General features: G+C 48.9%; 1 protein-coding gene across 14 annotated transcripts in view; it reads right to left on the bottom strand.

Annotated features, from left to right (window-relative positions):
• PPP6R3 (protein phosphatase 6 regulatory subunit 3) overlaps positions 1-22,119 on the bottom strand; it is a 139,540-nt gene that overhangs the window by 65,733 nt on the left and 51,688 nt on the right. For 9 of the 14 annotated variants that reach the window (XM_032357780.1, XM_032357783.1, XM_032357784.1 and 6 more), the window contains exons 3-6: positions 18,198-18,202; positions 8,109-8,336; positions 3,534-3,720; positions 47-184 (exon numbers count right to left, since the gene is read on the bottom strand). In XM_032357780.1, coding sequence (XP_032213671.1) covers positions 47-184; positions 3,534-3,720; positions 8,109-8,335 — 552 coding nt within the window. In that variant the 5' untranslated portion in view covers position 8,336; positions 18,198-18,202. Of the gene's footprint in view, positions 1-46; positions 185-3,533; positions 3,721-8,108; positions 8,337-18,197; positions 18,203-22,119 lie in introns of those variants that run through there. The other 5 variants (XM_032357785.1, XM_032357787.1, XM_032357790.1 and 2 more) reach the window with 1 other exon arrangement.

Raw genomic sequence — 22,119 nt, 5'->3', positions numbered from 1 at the left:
CCGGGGCCGCACCCCACGCCAGTGCAGGGGTCCTGATTCTACTCACGTTCAGCACATCTTGCCTGGGCTGCGGAGGCTCAATGCACGTCAGGAGCCTGAGCAACAAGTCCATGATGGCCGAAGTTCCTATGTGCTTTATGATAAGGTCTACGAAATCACGTTTCTTCTTCAAGAAATCCACAATCTAGAGGAGAACAAACCAAAACTGAAAGACACATAACCGGGGAACCACCACCTTTCCGGCGTAGTCCATCCTGACCCCTCGAACTGCCCCTCGCGAAACCCACCGCCGCCCTGCGTGGAGGACTGGCAGATGCTGAGCTGGAACCAGACGGGAGACCGGGGAGCCATCTAACTGTGAGCGTACGCAAAACCCCTTGGGAAAAAACCTCACATTATCACACGTTTCCTCACATAAATACACCATAACAAAGTCTTTTATTTCTGTTCACTTTCATTATTAACTGTCAGAGAGTAAGGATAAATAATTTAATGCCCTAGAGAGAGCCCAAGAACATACCATTCAGCAGCTTATGGACATAAAGCAAGTCCCTCAGACTACACTAAAATGCAGAGTAAATACTCAAAATCCTAATCAGCCCCTAGCAAGTAGGAAAAAACAATTCAAAAACAAGTGTTTTTAAGTCCGTCCTGGCAGCAAGCTCAGCTGCTACACAACATCACGTGTGGCCCGACGTCAGCTGCTCGCTGACGAGATGGACACCAGGAGGGTGAGCGTGGAGGAGACGGGCAGCTACACAGGGACCCGAGATGTTACCACTGCCACCTGGGTCTCTCTTCTCTGCAAGAAGAGGCAGAGAGTTCTGTCCTGCACACCCCTGTGGGCCTTCTGCCCATCTGCACCCTGTATCTCTTCAAATGTCATGGAAGCAATGTGGCCAGTGTGGCAGCAGCTAAGTCTCAGAGAACCCTCTCGATGCCCTCGAGGAGGGGCTGCCCCACTCGGAGTGCCAGATAGGGAAACCAAGGCACAGGCCAGTGAAGTGTCTTGCCAGAGCCCCACGGTGGCTGGGCTGAAGTTTCAACTTAGATCGGCGTGCCACAAAAGCCACAAACCCTGCCGTCATCCCAGGGATGAAGTCTCTGAGCCAGAGATGACAAAAATCGCTTCACGCCCGCCACGCAAACAGAGCAGCACCTGTGACCTGCCACTCCTTTGAACAGGGAGGTAAAATGTGGCAACATAAGCCTTCGAGAAGTGAGACACAATTAATCCATCACAACTGAGTCACACAGTAGTTGTTACAAGCACAGCGGAGGAGAAAAGAGAAAAAGCCAGAGATACAGAGTGGTTCTGTGGCGAAAGCACCAGCTCAGGAGGCCAAAGGCACGAACTGCGGCCAGGGCTGCGGACAGCACCACAAGGACAGCGAGGGGTCCCCGAGGGAAGATGACGCCGCAGAGATGCTACCGCTTCTGACACCGAAGGAACCCCGCGGCCGGCCGTCCTGGCCTGTGAGCTGAACGACTGCATCAGGGGAGCCAGGCCGGGCCCCCGGTGTCCTCGGTCCCCGCAGCCGCACACGGCCTCGCTCACATCTCACGGGACAGAAACCATTTCCGCCCTCAGTCCTCCAACCGAGAAAGGCGCTAGAAGAGTGGCGGTGACCGAATCCTCTCATTCTCCTTCCGAGAGCCCTAAGCCAAGAAGCACGCGGAGCCGTCGAGTGACAGGCCCCCCTCTGAGCCCTGCATCGGCAGACGCCAACGCCCGGGCGCGACACATGGGACCCACAAGGGCAGCGCCAACCCTCAGAGTCCCAGGAGGCTTCGAGTGTTCTCGCTTGTATCAAAGGTACAGTGAGAAGCAGAGCCCCTGAATTTGGGCTCCCCTCGCACGGAGCAGAGAGAAAAACCACGATGCCGGCGGAAGGCCTGTGTCCGGCACAGCTGCAGCCACCTGAAAGGACCAGGACTCGGGCTGGGGACGGTGTGCAAAATCCGCCAGATCGCTCAGCAGCCCCGTCCGTTCTCGCCAGAAGGCAGAAGAGGGAAAGACAGCCTGTACGACAGGAATCGGGATTCGGGGGTTACCCTCTAAGAAAAACGAACCTCGATTCCAATACATCTCGGGGCATAATCCCGCCTAATTAAGAACATGAAAGTCCAATCTTGCCTAAAATAAAACACGCATCCACTCTGCCTTGGCAAAGGATGGACATGCTGGGCCTAAAATAGTTCCATCCCTCCATGTCGGCTGACAGCAAAGGACGGGTCACGGAGCCTGTTTCCCATCGGGGAGGAGCCAGGCCCGGCCGGTTCAACCAACCGCAGCCCTGGCATCGCGCCCTGGCGCGTCTATGCGCGCCTGAGCGTCGGAGGCTCTTGCTGTTCCTCGGGTGCCTGTTTCCAGGAGTGGAGCAGAATCTCCCCGTAAGCACACCCTTCTTCACACCAGTGTGCACTAGAGCCGTGACTCTCAAGTCTCAGTGTGCATCAGAGTCATCTAGAAGACGTACTGGAACTCCCAGATGGCCTGGGCGCCCCCCTCAGACAGTCTGACTCATGAGGTGTGAGGTGAGGCTTGCATTTCTGTCAGATTCTCAGGTGGTTCTCACGCTGCTGGTCACGAAACCGTGCTCTGAGAACCACTACACATACGGCAGATCCTTGGAAAATCAATTTCCCAAGTGTGTCTGAGCTGTTCAGGAACAAAACACATGTCGGGGGTCGAGGGGGAGACGGGGAGGAGAGAGAGGGACAGTTCCCTCTACAGTGAAGTAGGGTTTTCTGCCCAGCACTACTGGATGGGAAAGGCAGTCTAAACAGAGACATCTTGAGGCGCCGGGGTGGCTCAGCCGGTTGAGCGTCTGACTCTGGCTCTGGTCATGATCTCAGGGTCGTTGGGATCGAGCCCTACTTGGGCTCTGTGCTCAGCAGGGTGTCTGCCTCTCCCTCTGCCCCTCCCTCTGCCCCTCCCCCGGCTCATGTGCTCGCCTGCTCTCTCTCTCCCTCGCTCCCTAAAATAAATAAATAAAACCTTAAAATAATAATAATAATAAAATAAACAGAGACATCTCAAGCAACACTTAAGATTTTGAGTGGAATCAAAACAAAATTGTCATCATTTGTATAACTAATCAATTACATTTACGGAAAAGCTTTTTGATTTACAGCCTCATTTGTGTTGTGCTCATCATTACTGGAAAGAAAAAAAAAAAACACAAAAACAACTGTCGCTTCCCCAGTCACTACAACGCCACTCGCATCTTCGGCCACTCAGTATGAGGCAGGCGCTGCCTTCGCCAGCAGACAGCCCACGCGCTCGTGCTTGCAGCTACTGGTCAAGAGAGGAGACCAAAGTACACTGCTGTGCTGGGCCGTGAGGCGATCCAAAGAGAACACATCAAGCTAGAACATGGTCGTGGATGTGGAGGGCAGTGTGAAGTCCGCGTATTTAAGTACACTCCGCTGCAGAACCTGGACTGAAGGACACTCAGAACACAATTACAGGGGATCGTCTCAGGAGGACAATCAGCCCTAATACTTACCTTCTGGAAAATGGTATTTACCTGTTCTGGTTTTCTGCTGATAAGAATACTGAGCACCTTGCTGAAGAAGCTGGCAAGTAGCGGGTTCAAGGGGGAGTCGTTTAGGAGGAAGCTATATAACCTCACGAGCAGGGACTCGTCTTCCCCCAGCCTATCGTTCATCTGGGAGACATCGGAAGTGAGCAACTCACAAGATATATTTGGGTACCTAAAAGAACAGGACACTCGTGTCATCATCCACGTTAACAGTTCCATTACATAAAGTAGAACACAAATCAGAAATGTTTCCTAAAATTTTGTGAAAAATAACAAAATCACCTCTGGGAATTAGAAAATCATTTCAATCCATTCTGTCCAACCTCTAGATTATAGTGAATTTTCTACTGTATCTAAAAACTTACTTCTAAAGCAAGCTTCTACAGGATACACTTTCCCTAACAAAACTAGAGCACACCTAGGGCTCGGGAGCACGGGGAGGCCACGCCTCGGGCAGGGCACAGGACCCCTCTGGCCACAGCCGTCAGCAGCAGAGCTTGCAACACAACCAGCACCTACAGGACAACGGTGGGGGATGCCGGTTTCCAGGAAACTGCACTACGCACGGCACCCTGTAAGTTCTCCAGACACATTCTGGTTCCAAGACCCGCCACCTCTGTCTTCACAAGGCTGCGAGTTTTGGAGGGCCTGTACTGCACCTTAAGAGAATCACTGCTGTGACGTAGGAAGTGGAGAACAAGACATCAGCCTGAGTCACCAAGTAGGAGAGCGGCGCGGCGCGCGAAACACCAGCTCGGCACGCCGGCCTTCCTGGGTCTCCCAGGGATCCGCCCGGCGTCAGGTCTCACTGCTGTGGACACGGAGCTCTTCCGCAGACCGCACAGCCCTGGGAACAGCTGCAGCCCTGAAGGCCTGCTTGCCGCTGACCACCAGAGCACTCTCTCTGACATCAGACAGCGAATCCGCCTCCTCCGCTCACTCCTCTTGCCACATTTTCTCTTCTGTTTTCAACAGCAACAAGTGCAGACTCCAAGGCCGGTCCAACGATGCTCTCCGCCACCCCCAAGTTCACGTCTCTGCTCTTAATTCCTCCCTGTCAAGCAGCCAGGATCCAGGACCAACTAGTCATCTGCAGTGGCAAGTCAAGGCTGGCCGGACAGGACGTGACAAAACAGCGACAAGTTGCTATCGGACAGGCGAGGACTGTTGCCTGGAACCCAGACAATAGCCCTCGAGGCATCCAAGACAAACAAGGGCGGCCTGCCGTCAGGCCCCTGGCTCAAGAGGCCACCGGCCACAAACCAGAAGGCCGCAGCCGCCGAGGGGGTCTGCCGTGAGGTCGGAAGATAGAGCATTACGTACGTCCCCACGTGAACCCCGGTAGGAAGGAAGCGGACGGAAAAGAACAAACCGATGTGGCAGGTGTATGTGCATGAAGAACATATTATCTAAGAGCTTTCTTCTGAGGCTCAAATTAAAGTCCGTCTTTCTTTCTTTATGGAACACGTGGGCTCGAGGAGGCTGTAACACAGAGGCGCCACGATGCCAGCGGCGGGCTAACGTAGCAGCTGCAGGTGTGGCTTCTGGGCGGTCACCACCTAGGTCCAGACTGTCTCTTCCACTTACAAGCCACATCACCTTGAACAGGTTACTTAACCTCCCTGGCCTCCGTTTCCAAGTCTGTAAAATTAACACAGTAGCCTTTACCTCGTGGAAGGCTAATGCGAAATACTGAGGAGGAGGCCCGAGAAGCAGGAAAGCTCGCTGTTTTTATTCCTCTTTATTTTCCACTTCATAAAACTTCCAAGATGCTGGTTTGGGGGCCGGGGGGTGCACTGTCTCAACTGCCCCATCTGAAACTGCTGGCAAATAAAGCGCCGGTACACCACGTTGCGTACGGTATCGTCTCCAAATCCTGACACACAAGGTCCGGAACAGGACATGGGCATTTAGAACCTCTTTTTCACGGATTTTTCAGGTATTTTTCCAGTGACTGAGACACATGATCTAGATAATGCAGCACGGATATGGGGCCTGGGTACTATACGTAGGGCTCAAAGTCCCAGTTCCGGACAGGCTGGCATTCCTCTCTCCTTAAACTTAGAGAAGCTTCTAACACACCCAGAGACCCCCTCCCCATTTCACTCTGCCTCTCCGCCTCCCCCGCTGCATGCTCTGACCTCACCTCCTTTGTGGTGACAACCTGGAAGCAATCAGAAGAGACTGCCCCCACAACGTGCATCTAGGCGCCTCCCTCCTCCCTCCCCACAGAGCCCACTGCTCCAAAAGCCGCCCTCCACCGTCCTTTGGATCGCCGGCTTCCCACCTGCTCTGGCACAGCACATCCCCGGAGGGCCCTCCCTCTGGCCGGCAGCTCCCACCACACTGCATGGCTCTCGGCAGCACACAAACGGACCGCCAGTTGCCCCACCAGGGATAAAAACGCCACTGCACCTCTCCCGACTCGATCTGCCTGCAGCACCCACTTTCTCTCTCTGCTGCTTTCCCGGGAGACTCTAGAAAGAACGGTCTCTGCTCGGTGGCCAGTTCTTCCTCAGAGGCATTCTGGCCAGGCTCTTGCCTCCAGCACTCCAGAGAACTACAGTGATGGGCCACATGCTCTGCCAAGAGCGCCCCCGACCTGCCTGTCCCGGCTCTCCTTCCCGAGGCCTGGCTCCCCTCAGCTTTCGGGGCGGCAGTCCCCTGCAGTCCCTCTATAGGAACCTCAACCCAACCAACAGCATCTTAGCTTTAGGACTGATTATACTACAAGGACCTATTCTCAAAGTTCCGTTAGTTCAAATTTCTGCTGAATTATTTAGAACTGAGATATCTGTCATTAAGATTAAAAAGGTGGGTGCAAAATGACAAATGTTTAATACCTTGTATAGGATCACTTAGGACAGTGATGAGTTCAGCCCACGTGTAACTAATATAAAGTTATGAGACACAAAACACAGCAATCACTCTATCCCCAGACTAGAAGCACTAGTCTACATTTCCTGAGGTGATCACAGATCAATCTCAGCCCTGGAAAGCTTTCAGATCCCACCTGCTGGCACCCTCTGTGGATCCAGCCGTGAAGTGCGTATCTCAGGCCCAGCGGGGGTCTCCAACCTGGCCAGAAGTGCAGCAGAGCTCATCTGCCCAGCGCAAGTCACGGACCCTCAAAATGGGGACACCCACAAGGCTGTGTGTCCAGGGAGGCCCGCCTGCTCTCACAGCCTCAAAGGCAGCGCAAAAATAGCGCGGGCCAAGGCAATACTACAAAAGACATGACCACTTTTTGGTGAAATAAGCACCATCCCTAAGGCGTGGTGTGCCTATTCTTCTTAAAGAGGTATTAGCTTCACTCAGCTGCTGGAAGGGTAACCCCTTTGGCTCAAATTCTCGAGAGGGACCGTGACCCCCCTTCAGGTGGGCTGGACACAGAGCCCACAGCATCCCGGCTCCCACCAGGATAAGCCCCGCGACAAGCCGCACCCACACATCCTGGGTCACTGGGAAGGGAATCCCAGAGCAGTCCAGGGTCGGTCTTCCGGGGCATGGGAGGATGCTGGTCTCCCCGCTGCCACATTCCTTTCCTCCTCTGGTTTAGGGCGCTTGTGAGTGGAGGCTGTCGCTAGCGCTCGCTGTCCATCTTAATGGCCAGCAGAGAACACAACCTCGCCTATCTGAAAGCCCAAGCTACCAGTAGCCTGAAAGCATTAGTAAGTTTTATTTCCCTGACAGCAAAATTCTCCCCATAAATAAAGAAAAAGATATCTGAAAAAAGGAAGAGGCTAGGGGAGAAAGGGCAAAGAAAAATCTACCAAAAGCTTTAATTCCTCCTCTTCCATTAAGTTTATTTAATGCTTGATATTAATGACTTTCTGTTCCTGCGTCTCTCCCATTTTCTGGGGAGGAGGGAAAGAGCCCAGCGCAGAGGGAGACGGTCCATTGCACCCGCAGTACCTGACACGCGCGTCGAGTGCTCACAACGGGTTTCCAACCATGGCCGGTCCGAGGGTCGTAAGAGACGGTGATGAAGCCCCCTAACCACCTGCCCCCCCCCACCCCCGCACTACTGCTCAGCGGTGAGCAGGAGAGACTAGTGAGGAGGACATAAACCCTCTATGGTGACCCAAGGTGCTAGCCGCTTAAATTTACCTCCACTGACGTTCACCAAGACCCACTCCCTTATCTTAACAAAAGCCCGAATTTCTTGTAGCAGTGACGGTCTTCATAACCCTGGCTCTGGCTTAGATTTGCCAGGTGATCTGGGGCAGGAACATCATCTCTATCTTCCTATTTGCAAAGAAGAGAAAATACTTACTTGAATCGTCTTACTATTTTCAGAAACTTCATCATTGTTTATAAAGCACTTTGCCCTTCCACAAAGCCTTCTAACTGCAATTTAGAACGCTCACTTTAAAAACCCTGTGATTTCACTGGACTCGGTTCTAGAAGGGATTAAATGCCGCACTGAGTCTGTCACTCGGGACCATCTTAACACTCTACATGGTCTACAACAGCCCTGGGGAATTGCCGGACGACAAGCGTAATATTCTACCCCCACTTCACTCACCCCACCCTAAAGAGAAGATTGAATTTTCTTACTTGTATCTGATCTTTTCATCCATGTCTTGAGGTGGTTCTTCTATAATGAATGAGACTAAATCTTCGAGACATTCTGCTTTCAACAGAAACTCTATAAGTTTGCGGTTCTGAGCTTTACATTCCTGTAAAACGTCCTCCTCATCCATTAATTCCTTCAGCGTCACGTCTTCTCTTTCCAGAAGCGCGTCTATGTGGGATGACGAATGAAGGTCGAACTTCCAAAACATGCTGCTCGGGACAAAGCGCAGAGCATTTCAAATAAAGTTTCACATACTGATTTTTCAGATTTCAGTTGAGTTTTACAATCTAAAATGCCAACTTGAGTCATATAAGTAAAATAAGTGTCATATTGAACCTATAAAATACTTCCTAAATAAGTAAAATCAGCAGGATTTTTCTTTCTCAGAAAATAGTTTTATTGATTAAAAAAAAATTCTGACTTAAATGCTTAAACTTGGGATGATTTTAACCTAAAAAAGTAACCCATCCACACTCTGTTGAGAATTTATCACTGGCAAAGGCGCCTGGGTGGCTCAGTCGGAGAAGTGTCTGACTCTTGATCTCCGCTCAGGTCTTGATCTCATGACTTCATGAGTTTGAGCCCCATACTTAAAAAAAAAAAAAAATTTAACGCTGGAAAAGCAAGAAAGTAAACCCTTTCCTACAGTTGAAGAACACATTCTTACACATAAGTAATATCTTCAAGCAACAAACGACAAGCACTGTGACCTAAGTACCTAGTATTCATCACAATACTTAAGAATTAAATAAATCACCACCACAAACTAGCACTTTCAGCCACTAAGAGCACTTTCACAGGTGAAAGTCTGAAAGCCATAAAATGATAAAATCTGTGCCATTCTTAAAAAAGAAACGAAACTAAAACCCCACTGTCGCCGACTGAGGGAAACCAGCACCCTCAGTTGTCAGGAGGACCACGGGACGGTACACCGGACGGGAAGGGGCCGCAGACACACTCTTCCTCCTCTCCCTCCCACCCTTCCTCAGCGGCGGGAACAGGACGTTTGCTTTCTTCAAGTTACAGAGTTAGGAGGGTCCTGACCGGTCACAACAAGAAACAGGAAGCACAGGAGTCACGACGTCATCTGCAGCTGCCATGACAAGACACGCTCAAACGCCACTTCTGAGCAGCACAGGGCAAGGCGACAGCATCAAACAGAAGTCCTGATGAGGGACAGGACTACTCACAAGTCACTCCTATCTGCCAAAGACGCGCGCCGCAGAACACCAACGCAGGGTCTGGTAACACACATTCTCACTTCATGTAACGCCCAAACCCACGGGTCAACGGCAGCCCTACTGTCCACGCAGCAGACTGGCTCCTGGTACCATCACCACCAAAACACGTGTGAGAAGCTACACACGTCCAGGTGAAATGCTGTGCTGGGAGAGCCTAGGCGGAAGGAAGGAAGCCGCACAGGTCATAACCCATGGAGAGCACACATACATTTTGAGAAATACTCATTTTTGCTAAATCAACCATACTAGGAGATCAGGTATGAATATACACTGATTTAGTATTTTCATGAACATCTGTTCAAAAATTTTTTTTTAAAAATTGGAGATTGTGGAGGGCAAACTTTATGTATAGAGCCAGTCATACTGACCGATCCAGGAACAGAAGACAGACGCGCGCCACGGCAGGTGACTCAAGGGCGTGCAGAAGCGTATGCACTTCCCGTGACTTCACTACTGCATACACAATCGCAGAGTTTAAGATATAAGCCAAGTTTTAAGGGATCTTAAAAAAAAAAAGAGGACCCCTTAAAGGAAAAAGTTTCAGGTAAGATTATGAAATGTGATGTTATAAAAGTTGTCCCTGCTCCAAAAAAAGAAAAAAGAAAAAAAACTTCAAATGTTTCAAAAGACACACAAAGCAACATGCTCACATCAAGTCTGCAGCGACAGGAAGACACAGTAAGCAGTGAGCAGCGGCTTTGACAGCTCACCTAGCCCAGAGCGGCAGTGCCGCACTCCAGGGGAACCTGCGCACAGACGGGCTTGCCACAAAGCTCAGCAAATGACACGAGTACACAGCACAGCCACCTCTCTCCTCTTAATGATCAGGCCATTAATTATGTACCAAAGACGTCACAGAACATGCTAAAAAAGCAGGGTCACAGGTCCTCGCACGGTCAGCAACCGCCCACATGCGAGGTCTCTCACCTTCAAGACCAGGAGCAGGCGGAGAGCTCCCTGGGAGCTTAACACTTTGGTTAGTGAAGGACAAACACAAGTTCAAACACAAGAGCAACCTACTCCTACTTCTGAGGCAATTACCAAGGCCAGAAGAGCAGGGGTGGTATATTCCTGACAAGAATGCAACTTTAGGGAAGAAGATGGTGGAAATAAAACCATAAATGCTTTTTTGGTTTTCAGATTGCGGAAAATGGCCAACACACGAAAGAGACGTTATTATGCAATTTTAACCTCATCAAACAGGGAGGGAAAAAAGGCACAAAGCTAGCAAAGGTAACTCCAAAGGAGGAAAGAAAGCAGCTTTCCAGAGTGACACTGTCAGCACAGCCTCCAATGCTTCCGCTGGAGCAACGTGGCTCATTTATCTGGGAGTTTAAAACTGCAAACCCTAAAAACAGCACGGTCTACCCCTCTGACTCCTCCTTGCTACCGAAGCGTATGAGGACGCAGACAGCTGTGTTCACGCAAAGACACAGGCCACATTTGGACTCCACACGCATACTAATCTGCACTGTTTGTAAGGGGAGATGTGGGCACCTGGGCAGGGAGTGGAGCTCCAGTGCAGCTCGAGGAGCAAAAGTTCCTTAGAGAACCCCAAAAACCTCACCGTCCATGTCTGCACACCTTGTCTTCAAGGTCAATCATGGAAATTTTGACCTTGGGATGTCTACAAATTGACAGAAGAGTTCCTTTTACTTATTTTTTTTTTAAATTTTTAAAAAGATCTTATTTATCCGCCAGAGAAAGAGAGACAGCAGAAGCAGTGGGAGCGGCAGAGGGAGATGCAGGCTCCTCACTGAGCAAGGAGCCTGGTGTGGCACTGGATCCCAGGACCCTGGAATCATGACCTGAGCCGAAGGCACACACTTAAACGACTGAGCCACACAAGATGTCCCGATCGCACTTACTTTGAATGCTGCAGCAAAGTCACTGCCTGCAAAGCTGCAAAGGCTGTATTCAAATACTTTCCCATGCTCCACTGACATCAGGTCAGACTGTGCTTATTCTGGCCTGTAAATCAAATTTCTGATCATCTAACGGAAGTCTCTCCACCTGAATTCAGAAAACTGGACACAGTTAATAATTCAGCCTGAAGTATTTTTTAAAAAATAGTCACCAAAAAAGCAGTATGCTTTTTTTAAGGGCACCTGGGTGGCGCAGTTGGTTACATGTCTCTTGGTTTCGGATCAGGTCATGATCTCAGGAATCTGAGATCCAGCTGGGCGTCCTGGTTCTGCTCGGCGCCAGTTGGCTTGTCCCTCTCCTCATCCCCCACCCCCGCTGCACCCTCCCCCTGCACCCACATGTACACTCTCTAAAATAAATAAATCTTTAATAAATAAATAACGTGGTATGCCTTTTTGGGGCACCTGAGTGGCTCAGTTGTTGAGTGGCTGTCTCTTGATTTAGTCTCAGGTCATGACCTTGGAGTCCTAGGATTGAGCCCCCCTTCCAGCATCAGGCTCCGTGCTCAGCTGGGAGTCTGCTTCTCTCTTTCTCCCTATGCTCCCCCCACTCACGTGCACACACTCTCTCTAAAATCAATAAATACATCCTAAAACATAAAGTAGTATGCCTTTTTTATTTTTGTAATCCCATACAGAAAGGCAAAGTATAATGAAAAACACTAAGAAATCAATTACACAAAAGCCAAGTTGATTATCAAGCCCTTAACAATAAACAAGATAAACACTCACATCCATCAAGTGGAAACTACAACTGCCCACAAACTAGATAAATCCTCAATTACAGATCAGAATATAATCACATCAATGTAGTACAAGTAAAAACTGACTCCCCGAATTTCAACCTTATAAAAGTAACTCATTAAATACCGGATTTATAAGAAGACTGATAATTAGCCATGATGACGTAAGAGCAGGAGTCGGCAAACTGCAGCCCACAGACCAGATCCCGCCCGCAGCCTGCACACTAAGAATGGTTTAGATATTTTTAAAGGGTTGTTTTAGGAAAAGAAAAGAAATGTGTGACAGAGACGGAATGTGGCCCGCAGAGCCTGAAATATTTACTACCTGGTCCTTTACAGAAGTTGAGTGTCCCTGGCTCAGAGGGCAATCAGGTTTCCACTGACTCTAACTTTCTTCCCTCCCCGCTATCTCGGAGACGACATGGGTGTCCACCTAGCGCCTTCGCAGCCCACCCGGTAGGGTGCGGTCACAGGGTGCTGGCCCAGATATCTACAGACCCATTCTCCTTTCCCTAGGAGCTTACACAGACCACGCTCCCAACTTCTTGGGCAAGTAGGTACTGCCACATGACGATGTCTTCCCCAGTGTGCCATAAACCATAAAAACCTCCATGCACTCTCCTCTGCATCTGGCTGGATGTCCAAGACAAAAAAGGCTCTAAGGGATGGCAGAGCCAAAAAATGGACGGTGCTTCCACATCTCCAAATCACCACCAGGAAGCAAGCTGCCAGCCAGCCTCAGGGCCTACTGTGTTACGATGAGCCGCCATGTAGCTGGTCTGTGCGCTCCGGCAGTTTGCAGCATGTCCTACCTGACCAGCCAGCTCCTCTGAACCCCAAGCCTGTGACTTCCTGTTTTATTATACTTATTTAAGCATGAGAGCAGGAATTTTTCAGCAACTATTTTAAAAATGCCTAAGTCCTTTCATTTTTCACCATCCTGAATTAGAATAGCATTTTTAAAAATCAGAACACTTTGAAATACGCATTTCCACTGCATTTTCTTTAAACTGGGTACGTTACAAACTTAAAAATAAAATAAAACCACAGTAGACTCCTTAAGCAAACACGTTATTTTATCTTTTGGCCAAAAAGCAAACTGACCGGAAATGAATAGCACCAGAATATTAAGTTACTCTAGCTTCTACTCATGTCCTTTGAAGTAAACAAGCTAGGTATGAACTAACAGTTACAAAGTTCAACCAGGGCCCTGTGGTAAAATGGAGTCCTTTAAAATATGCAACTAAGATACTCAGAAAAACTGAAAGGGGCCAGCACTTCAACCACTAGTTTTTACTTAATATAAATACACTGTGAAGTTCATACCCTAGCTATACCTCAATAGGATTTAGGGATAAAAAGGCATAGAATTTCTTACAGTAAACCAAATCACCAGCTTTTCTATTAAGACCAAGAGGGAAATGGTAAATAAACCCAAACCATCTTTCTTCAAAATCCCTGAGTTGTTTTGTTTCTTTGGGTTTGGGGTTTTGTTTGTTGCTGTTGTTTTTAGATTTTTACTTATCTATTTGAATCTTTTTCTTTTTAAGATTTTATTTACTTGACACAGAGAGCACAAGCAGCGGGAGCGGGAGAAAGAGACTCCCCAGTGAGCAGAGAGCCCGACATAGACTCGATCCCAGGACCCCGGAATCATGACCCCAGCCAAAGGCAGAAATTCAACCGACTGAGCCACCCAGGTGTTCCTACTTATTTATTTAAGACAGAAAGAGTGAGCGAGCAAGCTGGCGCTCACATGCACAGTAAGGTGGGACGGAGAGTCTTAAGTAGACTCCGCATTGAGTGTAGACCCTGACGTGGGCTTGATCTCACGACCCTGAAATCCAGACCTGAGCCAAAACCGAGAGTCAGATGCCCGACTGAGGCACCCAGGTGCCCCCTCAGAGTTGTTTTGTAAAATTGGATTAAGTGGCTTGCAAGCAGGGTTTTCTCTAAAAGAGCTGAAGGTCAGGCAGGTGGGTCACTGGGGAGTGACCAGTCAGCTTGCCACAGAAGGCCTCTACTGTGCTCTGCACGCCCCAGAACTCAAGACACAGGTGAAAACGACCATCCAACATGCACGAAACAGGACCAAAGGACCCATAAACCTATTTAGTTCAGACCTGCCATTTAATTAACGGTCTTCTAAGATTACTGAAATGCCTTCCCTCTTGGAAGCAAAATCTGGGCCATGGTACCTTTAATTCAAAGCAGTGAGGCAGTAACACTGTTTCTGGGGGAAACGGTGCCGTCCTATCTGTGACACAGGAACTAGTACAGTCAGGCGGTTAAATTCTCTGTAAAGGTATGAGAACATCAGACCCTCCGATTAATTTTCCAGGGGGCCACCTACACAGAATATTCAAAAAGGTCCCAAATGTGGTACATATGTACACCACCTACAACCACTTGTTTTCATCAAATAAACATCACTTCTTCCCCAGCCCTGTGAGGACTGTTAAGCATCTACACGGACCCGGATTCCCATGCTGGCTCCACTACTGGCTGGCCCTGAAGTCTTGCGAAAGGGACTTTCTTTACCTCTCTTAATCTCAGTATCCTCACCAAGCAAACTGGTCGTGAGTCGTCGCTGAGAAAGGCCTGGCACGGGAGCTGAACCGCACAGGTACCACGACAACAGGAAGTGCCCGTTTGTGCAACAAGCATGCCCCCCACACAAGCGTGCAACGTTTAAAACCAGTGCCGCCACCAAACGTTCACAGGCACAGGGAGCACATAGGGTCTCGTGATTAAAAAAAGTCACAGCTTCAGACATAGTAAACTCGGGATCAGGCCCGAGATTCTTGTCTCTAGCAAGTCCCCAGACACTGCTGTTCCTGCTGCCCTGGGTTTAAACTATTGCTGATCATCCGCAACAAATTGCAATAAGCACATTCAAACTAATTACACAGCCGTGAGACACAGAGAAAAGCGTATGATGCAAATATGTGACTATGTTATTTATTTCAGAAACTCCCTGTGGACAAGCTGATACGACAGGGTTTTCTTTGGACATGACAGATGTAGAATGCAACATACTGTATCACTTTCTAACAGGAGCCCAGAAAGAATGATAGGACAAATGCAGTGGAAGATAAACCAGCAGCTCTCTGAGGGGAGATGCTGCTGATCGCCTGCCTACAAATGACAGAAGCAAGCTGAGGGAACGACAAGGAAGAGCGTTAATGAATTTAAAACTCAAACTCTTCTATTCCTAAGAACTGTGCTTGAAGTTAGCAATGTTCTCTCCCACAAGAAGCTGTACTCCCTGAAACCTCCACCGCACACCACTGTTCACCGTGGAACATCTGGATGCAGGGCTGGTTGGGCCCAAGGCAAAACATTCAAAGATTCAAAAGAAGATTCCAAGATTATTAAGAATTTCTGAGCTTATGAGGAACAGCTGAGCATGAAAGGAAACACTTCTGATCCTGGGGCCCTGAGACCACATGGGCGGCACATGCACGAAGACCGCCTGTCCACGCCATGTCACCACCGACCCCGCTGGAACAGCCAAGATCCCATGTCCTAAGTGAGTATCCGCGAATGTCAACTCCTCCTGTTTCACAGCTGCAGTCCGTCCAACACGCGGAGTACAAGCCACAACGGGAGAAGGAGCAGCTGCTTATGTCCAAAACAACACAAAAGGGAAGACAATCTCTACACTAATGCTATACATTAATATTTTTTCTACTTATGTATGCGATGAAGGGAATATCTGTAATAGATTTCTCGTGATCTCAAACAAAGGTGTACATGCACGTACTGTCAGAGTTCAGAACCCTGTGCCCTGGGGTACACTCCTCCCCAGGCCCCTGGCTCCCGGCTGCCGGAACAGAGCGGGCGCCACCTACCGGCTTGCCTGGCCCTGCCCGACAGAAACAGCACCGCACGCACCGCATGCACCACGATGAGAGCCATGTGTAGGTTTCAATGTTCTAGCAGCCACATCAAAAAAGTAAAGGAAATGCTACATTAATGTTAATAGTATACTTTATTTAACTTCACACATCCAAACATTATTATTTCATTTCAACATGTAATTCTTCTGGTACGAAGTCTTCAAAATCTGGGTGTATCTTCCACTTACAGCTCATCTCCACTTGGACCAGCCACACTCTATGCACAAGAGTCATACGGGGCCAGCAGTTGCTGTCCTGAGCAAGAGAGTTCTACTTACGGATTACTACAATTATGATTCAGAGTTTCTCTCCTGGTACTAAAATAACCACCCTCCCCCCAATCTCCTTCCACAGCCAAAGTCAACAGTTAACCACCTTTTCCACACAGGGCTAATGTGGGGTTGGTGAGGACAGATTATGGGCCAAGTTTTTCCTTTCTTCTAATATAAACATACATGAGAAATCATGTTTATTCTTACACATATAAAGCAATTTATATAGTCTTCAACTTAAAAAAGTAGGTCACAAGAAAACTAGAACTGCTTTTTGGCCTCTAATATCCAGAAATATTTGTAGGAATTAAAAGGGCTCGAATCAGGAGGGCCATAGGCAGCTCACTACTGGTTTCAATACACACCACCAAATTGTAAAATAGGGGCAGGTCTCTGGGAATTTCATTTTCTAAACTAACTCAAAAATACTATAGGGGCACCTGGGTGGCTCAGTCGGATGGGGGTCTAACTTGCTTTTAAGCTCTCATAGGCCATGGGACTGAACCTCACACTGGGCTCTGCGCTCAGCCAGGAGTCTACTTGAAGATTCCCTCTCTCCCCACTTTGCCCATCCCCCTCTCTAAAATAAATAAAAATGAATTTTTAAAAATGCCTAGAACACTCAAATACATTGGGAAACAATGTTTCATCAATGTAAAAAAAAAAAAGACACTAGACTCCCCATCATCTTGGAGTAAACTGAACCTTCACGGTCCCCATTTAGATTGAAAACAACTTACTTATTCCAGAAGCAGCAGGCATAGTTATTCCAGCCTCTGGTCAAGTTTACAAGCAAGCTGGGAACAGGACGTACTGGACAAATCGAGCTGCTGAAAGGCGGCGCACACTGGCTCACATCCTCCCGCCAGCATCCAGATACCTGGAATATCAGGACACCCTGGGCCTGGATGCAGGTATTGGGGAACTCAGCTGGGCAGCATCTGACAAGACCCAAAGGGGGAAGTGCCGGGTTCGGAGGGTGGGGGGCTGCTCGCTGGGCACACCGGAAGCCTCCTGCCACAGAAGGGGGCGGGGGCAAATCACCGCTACCGGGAGCGCGCAGTGCCACTGTGAAGGGAGGTCACTTCCGCACTGTTCGCTAACATAAACCTCCTCCTCTCAGCAAAGCTGAACGCCGACGCAGATGTTCTAACTCTCCCACGAAGAGGCAGAGACACGGAACACAAAGAGTAACAGAGGGACTCTGAGGGCAGCTCTGGCTCAGCACCACGGGAGAAGATGACAGAGGACGGGCAAGTCCACCAGTAGCTGCTTCTGCATTTCCTACTGGTGCCCTCCTCCAGCCCCTCCCAAAGGCTGGACTCATTAAATCCAACATCACAGTGCCTATTAGAGATACATATTTCTCTAGAGGAAAGGCAACTCTGAGCCACTTTCATTGTATTTGCTTTGTAACTTTGTAAAGAAGCACTGTAACTGCTTCTTCCAAAGAATATGTCAAAGGCAATCACATTTCTACCACCCAGATATTCCAGAATCATTTTTACTTTGTAATTCTTTGATATGTCAGACTTTCTTTGAGAGTAATAAATAAAGAAGTCAATTCCATTTATTACGTGTTATATTAACCAGCAGGTACTCTGAATGCAGGAATACTACCATAAACGATCCCTACCCCTTGAAAATGACAATAAAACGGAGAAAAGAAAAGAAAACAACGAAGAGAAAAGAACAAGAAGAAAAGGAGAATGAAAGGTATCAACTCCAAGCCTATTCCGTAGGAAGGGAGCTCCAGAGAGGGGAGCCTGACAAGAAAGACTTCCTTATACACAAGGCCCTGAAGACAGGCAGGGTTCAGTAGGTGATGCTACAGCAAAAAGTGATCCGGGTCAGCAGATACAGGTCTGCAAGCACAGAGAACAGGAGAGAGGTTTCCAGGAGCTTCAGGAAATTCATGGCAGGGAGAAGGCCCTGGTAACAGGAAGAGCCGTTCAGAAGGCGCAAGGATAAGCTTAGGCATCAAGACCTGGTCTCGAAGGGCCCTGCAGGGATACAGTGCAGAGCAGCACGGGCTCACCGCAGAAGCAGAGACAGAACCAGTGGGTCTTAACAGAGATAAACATACTTTAAAATATCTACAGTAATGGTGAAGCAACATATTTTAATAACATATGGAAGGAAACAATTCTGGGCAGAAGCAGAGGAAAACGACACAGAGGAGATGACATGTAAGCGTGGCAGGTCATCTTCAACAGAGGGGGGCCTCCTACAAAGGCCAAGGGAGGGAGAGGTCTGACCTGCTCCGGGTATAACCAAGTGTTTGGGTGTAACTGAAATATGGGGCCAGGGAGGGGGTGCTGAAGACAAAGAAAGGGCTAATAAGCAGAAGGTCAGCGCGTACCGCGCATACAGAACTGCCTGCAATGCAACAGACCAGAGAGAGAGAAGTCTAAAAAGGGAGCAACCCATCCAGAAGCCTGTGTGAGAACGCACAGAAAGTGGGGAGCCCTGCACAGCCTCCACTCTGAAAATCCCGGTACCCGAGAGCTTTCCCACTAAACTACCACTCCTCCCACAGCACCAACCACAGTTCTGTCTCTTCAAAGCCCAACTTTCATTTTTCTTCAGTCTTGGCTATACTATGTGGTATCAGATGACAAAAATTTATGGCTTGCCGCTGCCTAGGAAATACACAAGCTTCAGAAAGCAAACATTACCACCACACTGGAGCTGACTCCGAACCCAGCACTCAGATGCTAAGGGCTGGGAGCAAACTGCAATCTGACCACCCAGGTCCCCTTTGCATAAAAAAAGCCAACTGCCCGGGCGCCTGGGTGGCTCAGTGGGTTAAAGCCTCTGCCTTCAGCTCAGGTCATGATCCCAGGGTCCTGGGATCGAGCCCTGCATCAGGCTCTCTGCTTGGCAGGGACCCTGCTTCCTTCTCTCTCTGCCTGCCTCTCTGCCTACTTGTGATCTCTGTCAAACAAATAAAATAAAATCTCAAAAAAAAAAACCAAAACCTGCCAACCTGGGAAAACCCAGTCTTACTTCTGTCTCCTGGTCCACATTAAAGCAAGTACTGTGCACCTATACACACGGTCATCACGAAAACACAAATGTGTAGGAATTTCTATACATAATTTCCGCAATTTCAAAAACTTCAGTCCAGTATATGTAAAGCATAATATTTTACTAAGAACAAGTTTTGTGGGTCTTTTCAAAGTGAGACTGAGGGGTTGGGGAGAAAAAAGACAAGTAATGAGGGGGACACAATGGTAACCAAGTTCTTCCCAGAAGCCTTGTTAGAGATCAAAGGAATAAAGGCAAGGAAAACCCAGCTGCATCCAGGTGGGGTGTGTGTGTTGTGTGTGTGTGTGTGTGTGTGTGTTGTGTGTGTGTGCGCGCGCGTAAGAAAGAGAGGAATAGGGATGGGGGAGAGAGTGCACACACAAACAAGCCAAAGGTAAGAGATACAATCAAAGTCACATCAGAGAATTCTTATGGGATCTAACAGTGGATTTTCCATCTCAAGCCCCAGGATTCTCTGAAACTCTGAAGCCAGACAGAAGAGTCAGCAAATCCGAGTCAAACATTAGAGAGCAGCAAGGGCGTGGATGCTCTCTTCCCCGATGCTGACCTCCAACTTCTGGGGAAGCCTAAGAACATTAAAAGAAGACCAGTAAGTTCACTCAGCACCAGTCAGACTGCTGTGTCAAAATTAAGTGCAACTGGCAGAAAACCAGAGGCACTGACAGGGTGCACGGAGAGTCACAGCTTTTCATGACCAACACTGGAGCAACAAGACGACGAAGCACATGCAGCCCAGCGGCTTCCAGAAGTTCCTAGTCCACAACGTCAGCGAGCTGGAAGCACTGCTGACACGCACCCAGCCTCACCGCGCAGAGACTGCTCACGACGTCCCCTCCGAAACCACAGAGCCGCTGTACGAGCAGCAGCCCGGCTGGCCCTCAAAGTCACTTGTCCCAGTGCCAGGCTGCGCAGCGAAGAAAAGGAACGGGCAGCTCCTGTTCAAGCTGCATTTGTGTTCATAAAACCAGAAAACTACAGAAAACAAACAAAGGGACAAAGAGGGGCAGCAGTGAGCTCGCTGGGCACAGAACAGCGGTGGCCATGTGACCATGTGACCCGTGACCATGTGATGGGGTGACCGTGTGACCATGCTGAGGAGAGCCATGGCCGACTGCGGCCTGAGCCCAAACGAGCTGCTACAGCATAGAGAGAAGCAGGTCCAGAGATGCAGGCGACTGTAGTAAGCGCCACATGAAGTCACGTTACGGTGGGACCAATAAGCAAAGCCACCTCAGAATAAAGTCCGAGATGAATCCGGTCTAGGACGCCGGGAGAGCTAATCCTGCTGCAGTCGTCTGGGGCAGATGCCCCTTTGCCAAGCACTGCCACACCTTGCCCTGGGGACGAAGAGACTGCCAGCCACACAGCTCCTAAAGAGATGAGCAGGTAAAAGTCCTCGTCACTTGGGGAATAAAATAACCAGCTTTGCTGGTTTTAAAGCTCTTCTGTAATATCACCAAACATAAAACGAGAGCCAGTGAGTGAAAAACACAGATGATGTGCGAGCAGGAGAAGCACGAACTCATTAAAGATCAAGCTAAAGGTTACGGCCATGAATACACTCGAAGCCCTGAGGCAGGAGGAACTGTGGCCAAAGTCCAGATGACCCTGCCCGAGAGGACCCACGCAGGCAAGGCAGGCGGTACTAAGTGGCGGCCGTGCTGCCTCATACATCTCTTCTCAAGTCCGTCCGAGAGAAAACGCGTGGCTTCATCTGGGCTGACATGGAGCCTCAGCAGGAAAACGGAAGGATTACACAATCTTCCAGATGTTTACTGGACAAACAGAATTCTCCACTCCTCTGGCAACTCCAGCAAGACAGCAATAAAGGACAAAGAAAAAGAAGAATGCCAACAAATGTACGAAAAGAGAGAAAACAGAGAAATAATTCAGTAAGTCCAACATCCAAGTTACATAAGTTTTTGAACATATCACAATCCACAACCACCGGCCTCATCAAAAATACCCTTTTTCCCTCCAAGTGTACAGAACAGGACTCTGACCTGCTAGGACCTCCACATCCTATCACAGTGAATGGTGGAGCTGACCTTCACGGCGCACTGTGATATTCCACAGTATCAGAGATAAAAAACATTATATTTTATCTCAACTTTTCTTGTGAGAAAAAATACTCAAATAAGGACTGAAAATCAGAATGGTACCAGCTTCCTCAACAGCAATTCTAGAAAAGAGCATTTTCAGACATGGAAGGTTGGAAAGATTTATTCACACTTTCTCAAAAAGCTACCAGAAGACGGGCCGCACTGAGGCACGGCAGTAAGCGGGCAGGGGCGCCTGGGTAGCTCAGTCAGTTGAGCGTGTGACTCTCGATCTCGGGGTTGTGGGGTCAAGCCCATGTTGGTAGTAGAAAGTACTCAAAAATAAAATCTTAAAAAAAGGCATGGGAATAGGCCATGAGAGGGAGACATGGAACACATGGAACCGGGGATCCTACACTTCGAGAAGCAGAGCCAACTGTCAGAAGAAAAGCTGAGGGTGGGGGGAGTGGAGGGCAGGGGACACCGGCCACTACAGAGAAAGTCCAGAGGAATCCGCCCGGAGGGAGGCATGCCTGACGCAGAGGGCTCTGAAAAGGAGGTGTCCACACAGGAGATCTATGTACCAGACACATGTGACCACGCTGAGAAGAATTTTACTAATTAAGTCAGAGATCTAGGGAATAATTCACCAAAATACCCATATTTCCACACTGATTTTAACCAAAGTTGAGCTTTAACTATGTTGGAAGACAGAGGAAGGAAGAAGCTAATCCGTCCCCTTCACTGTTAGGTCAGCCAGGTTAGGAACAGCTACCTGCAGAATGCAAGCCAAACATCGAGTGTTTGCAGGAAACAAAC

The sequence above is a fragment of the Mustela erminea genome, chromosome 9 (genome assembly GCF_009829155.1).
Source record: "Mustela erminea isolate mMusErm1 chromosome 9, mMusErm1.Pri, whole genome shotgun sequence".
In the NCBI taxonomy this organism is placed as follows: domain Eukaryota; kingdom Metazoa; phylum Chordata; class Mammalia; order Carnivora; family Mustelidae; genus Mustela; species Mustela erminea.
Note: the sequence above shows the minus strand (reverse complement) of the source record. Positions and strands in the feature narration are given on the sequence as shown.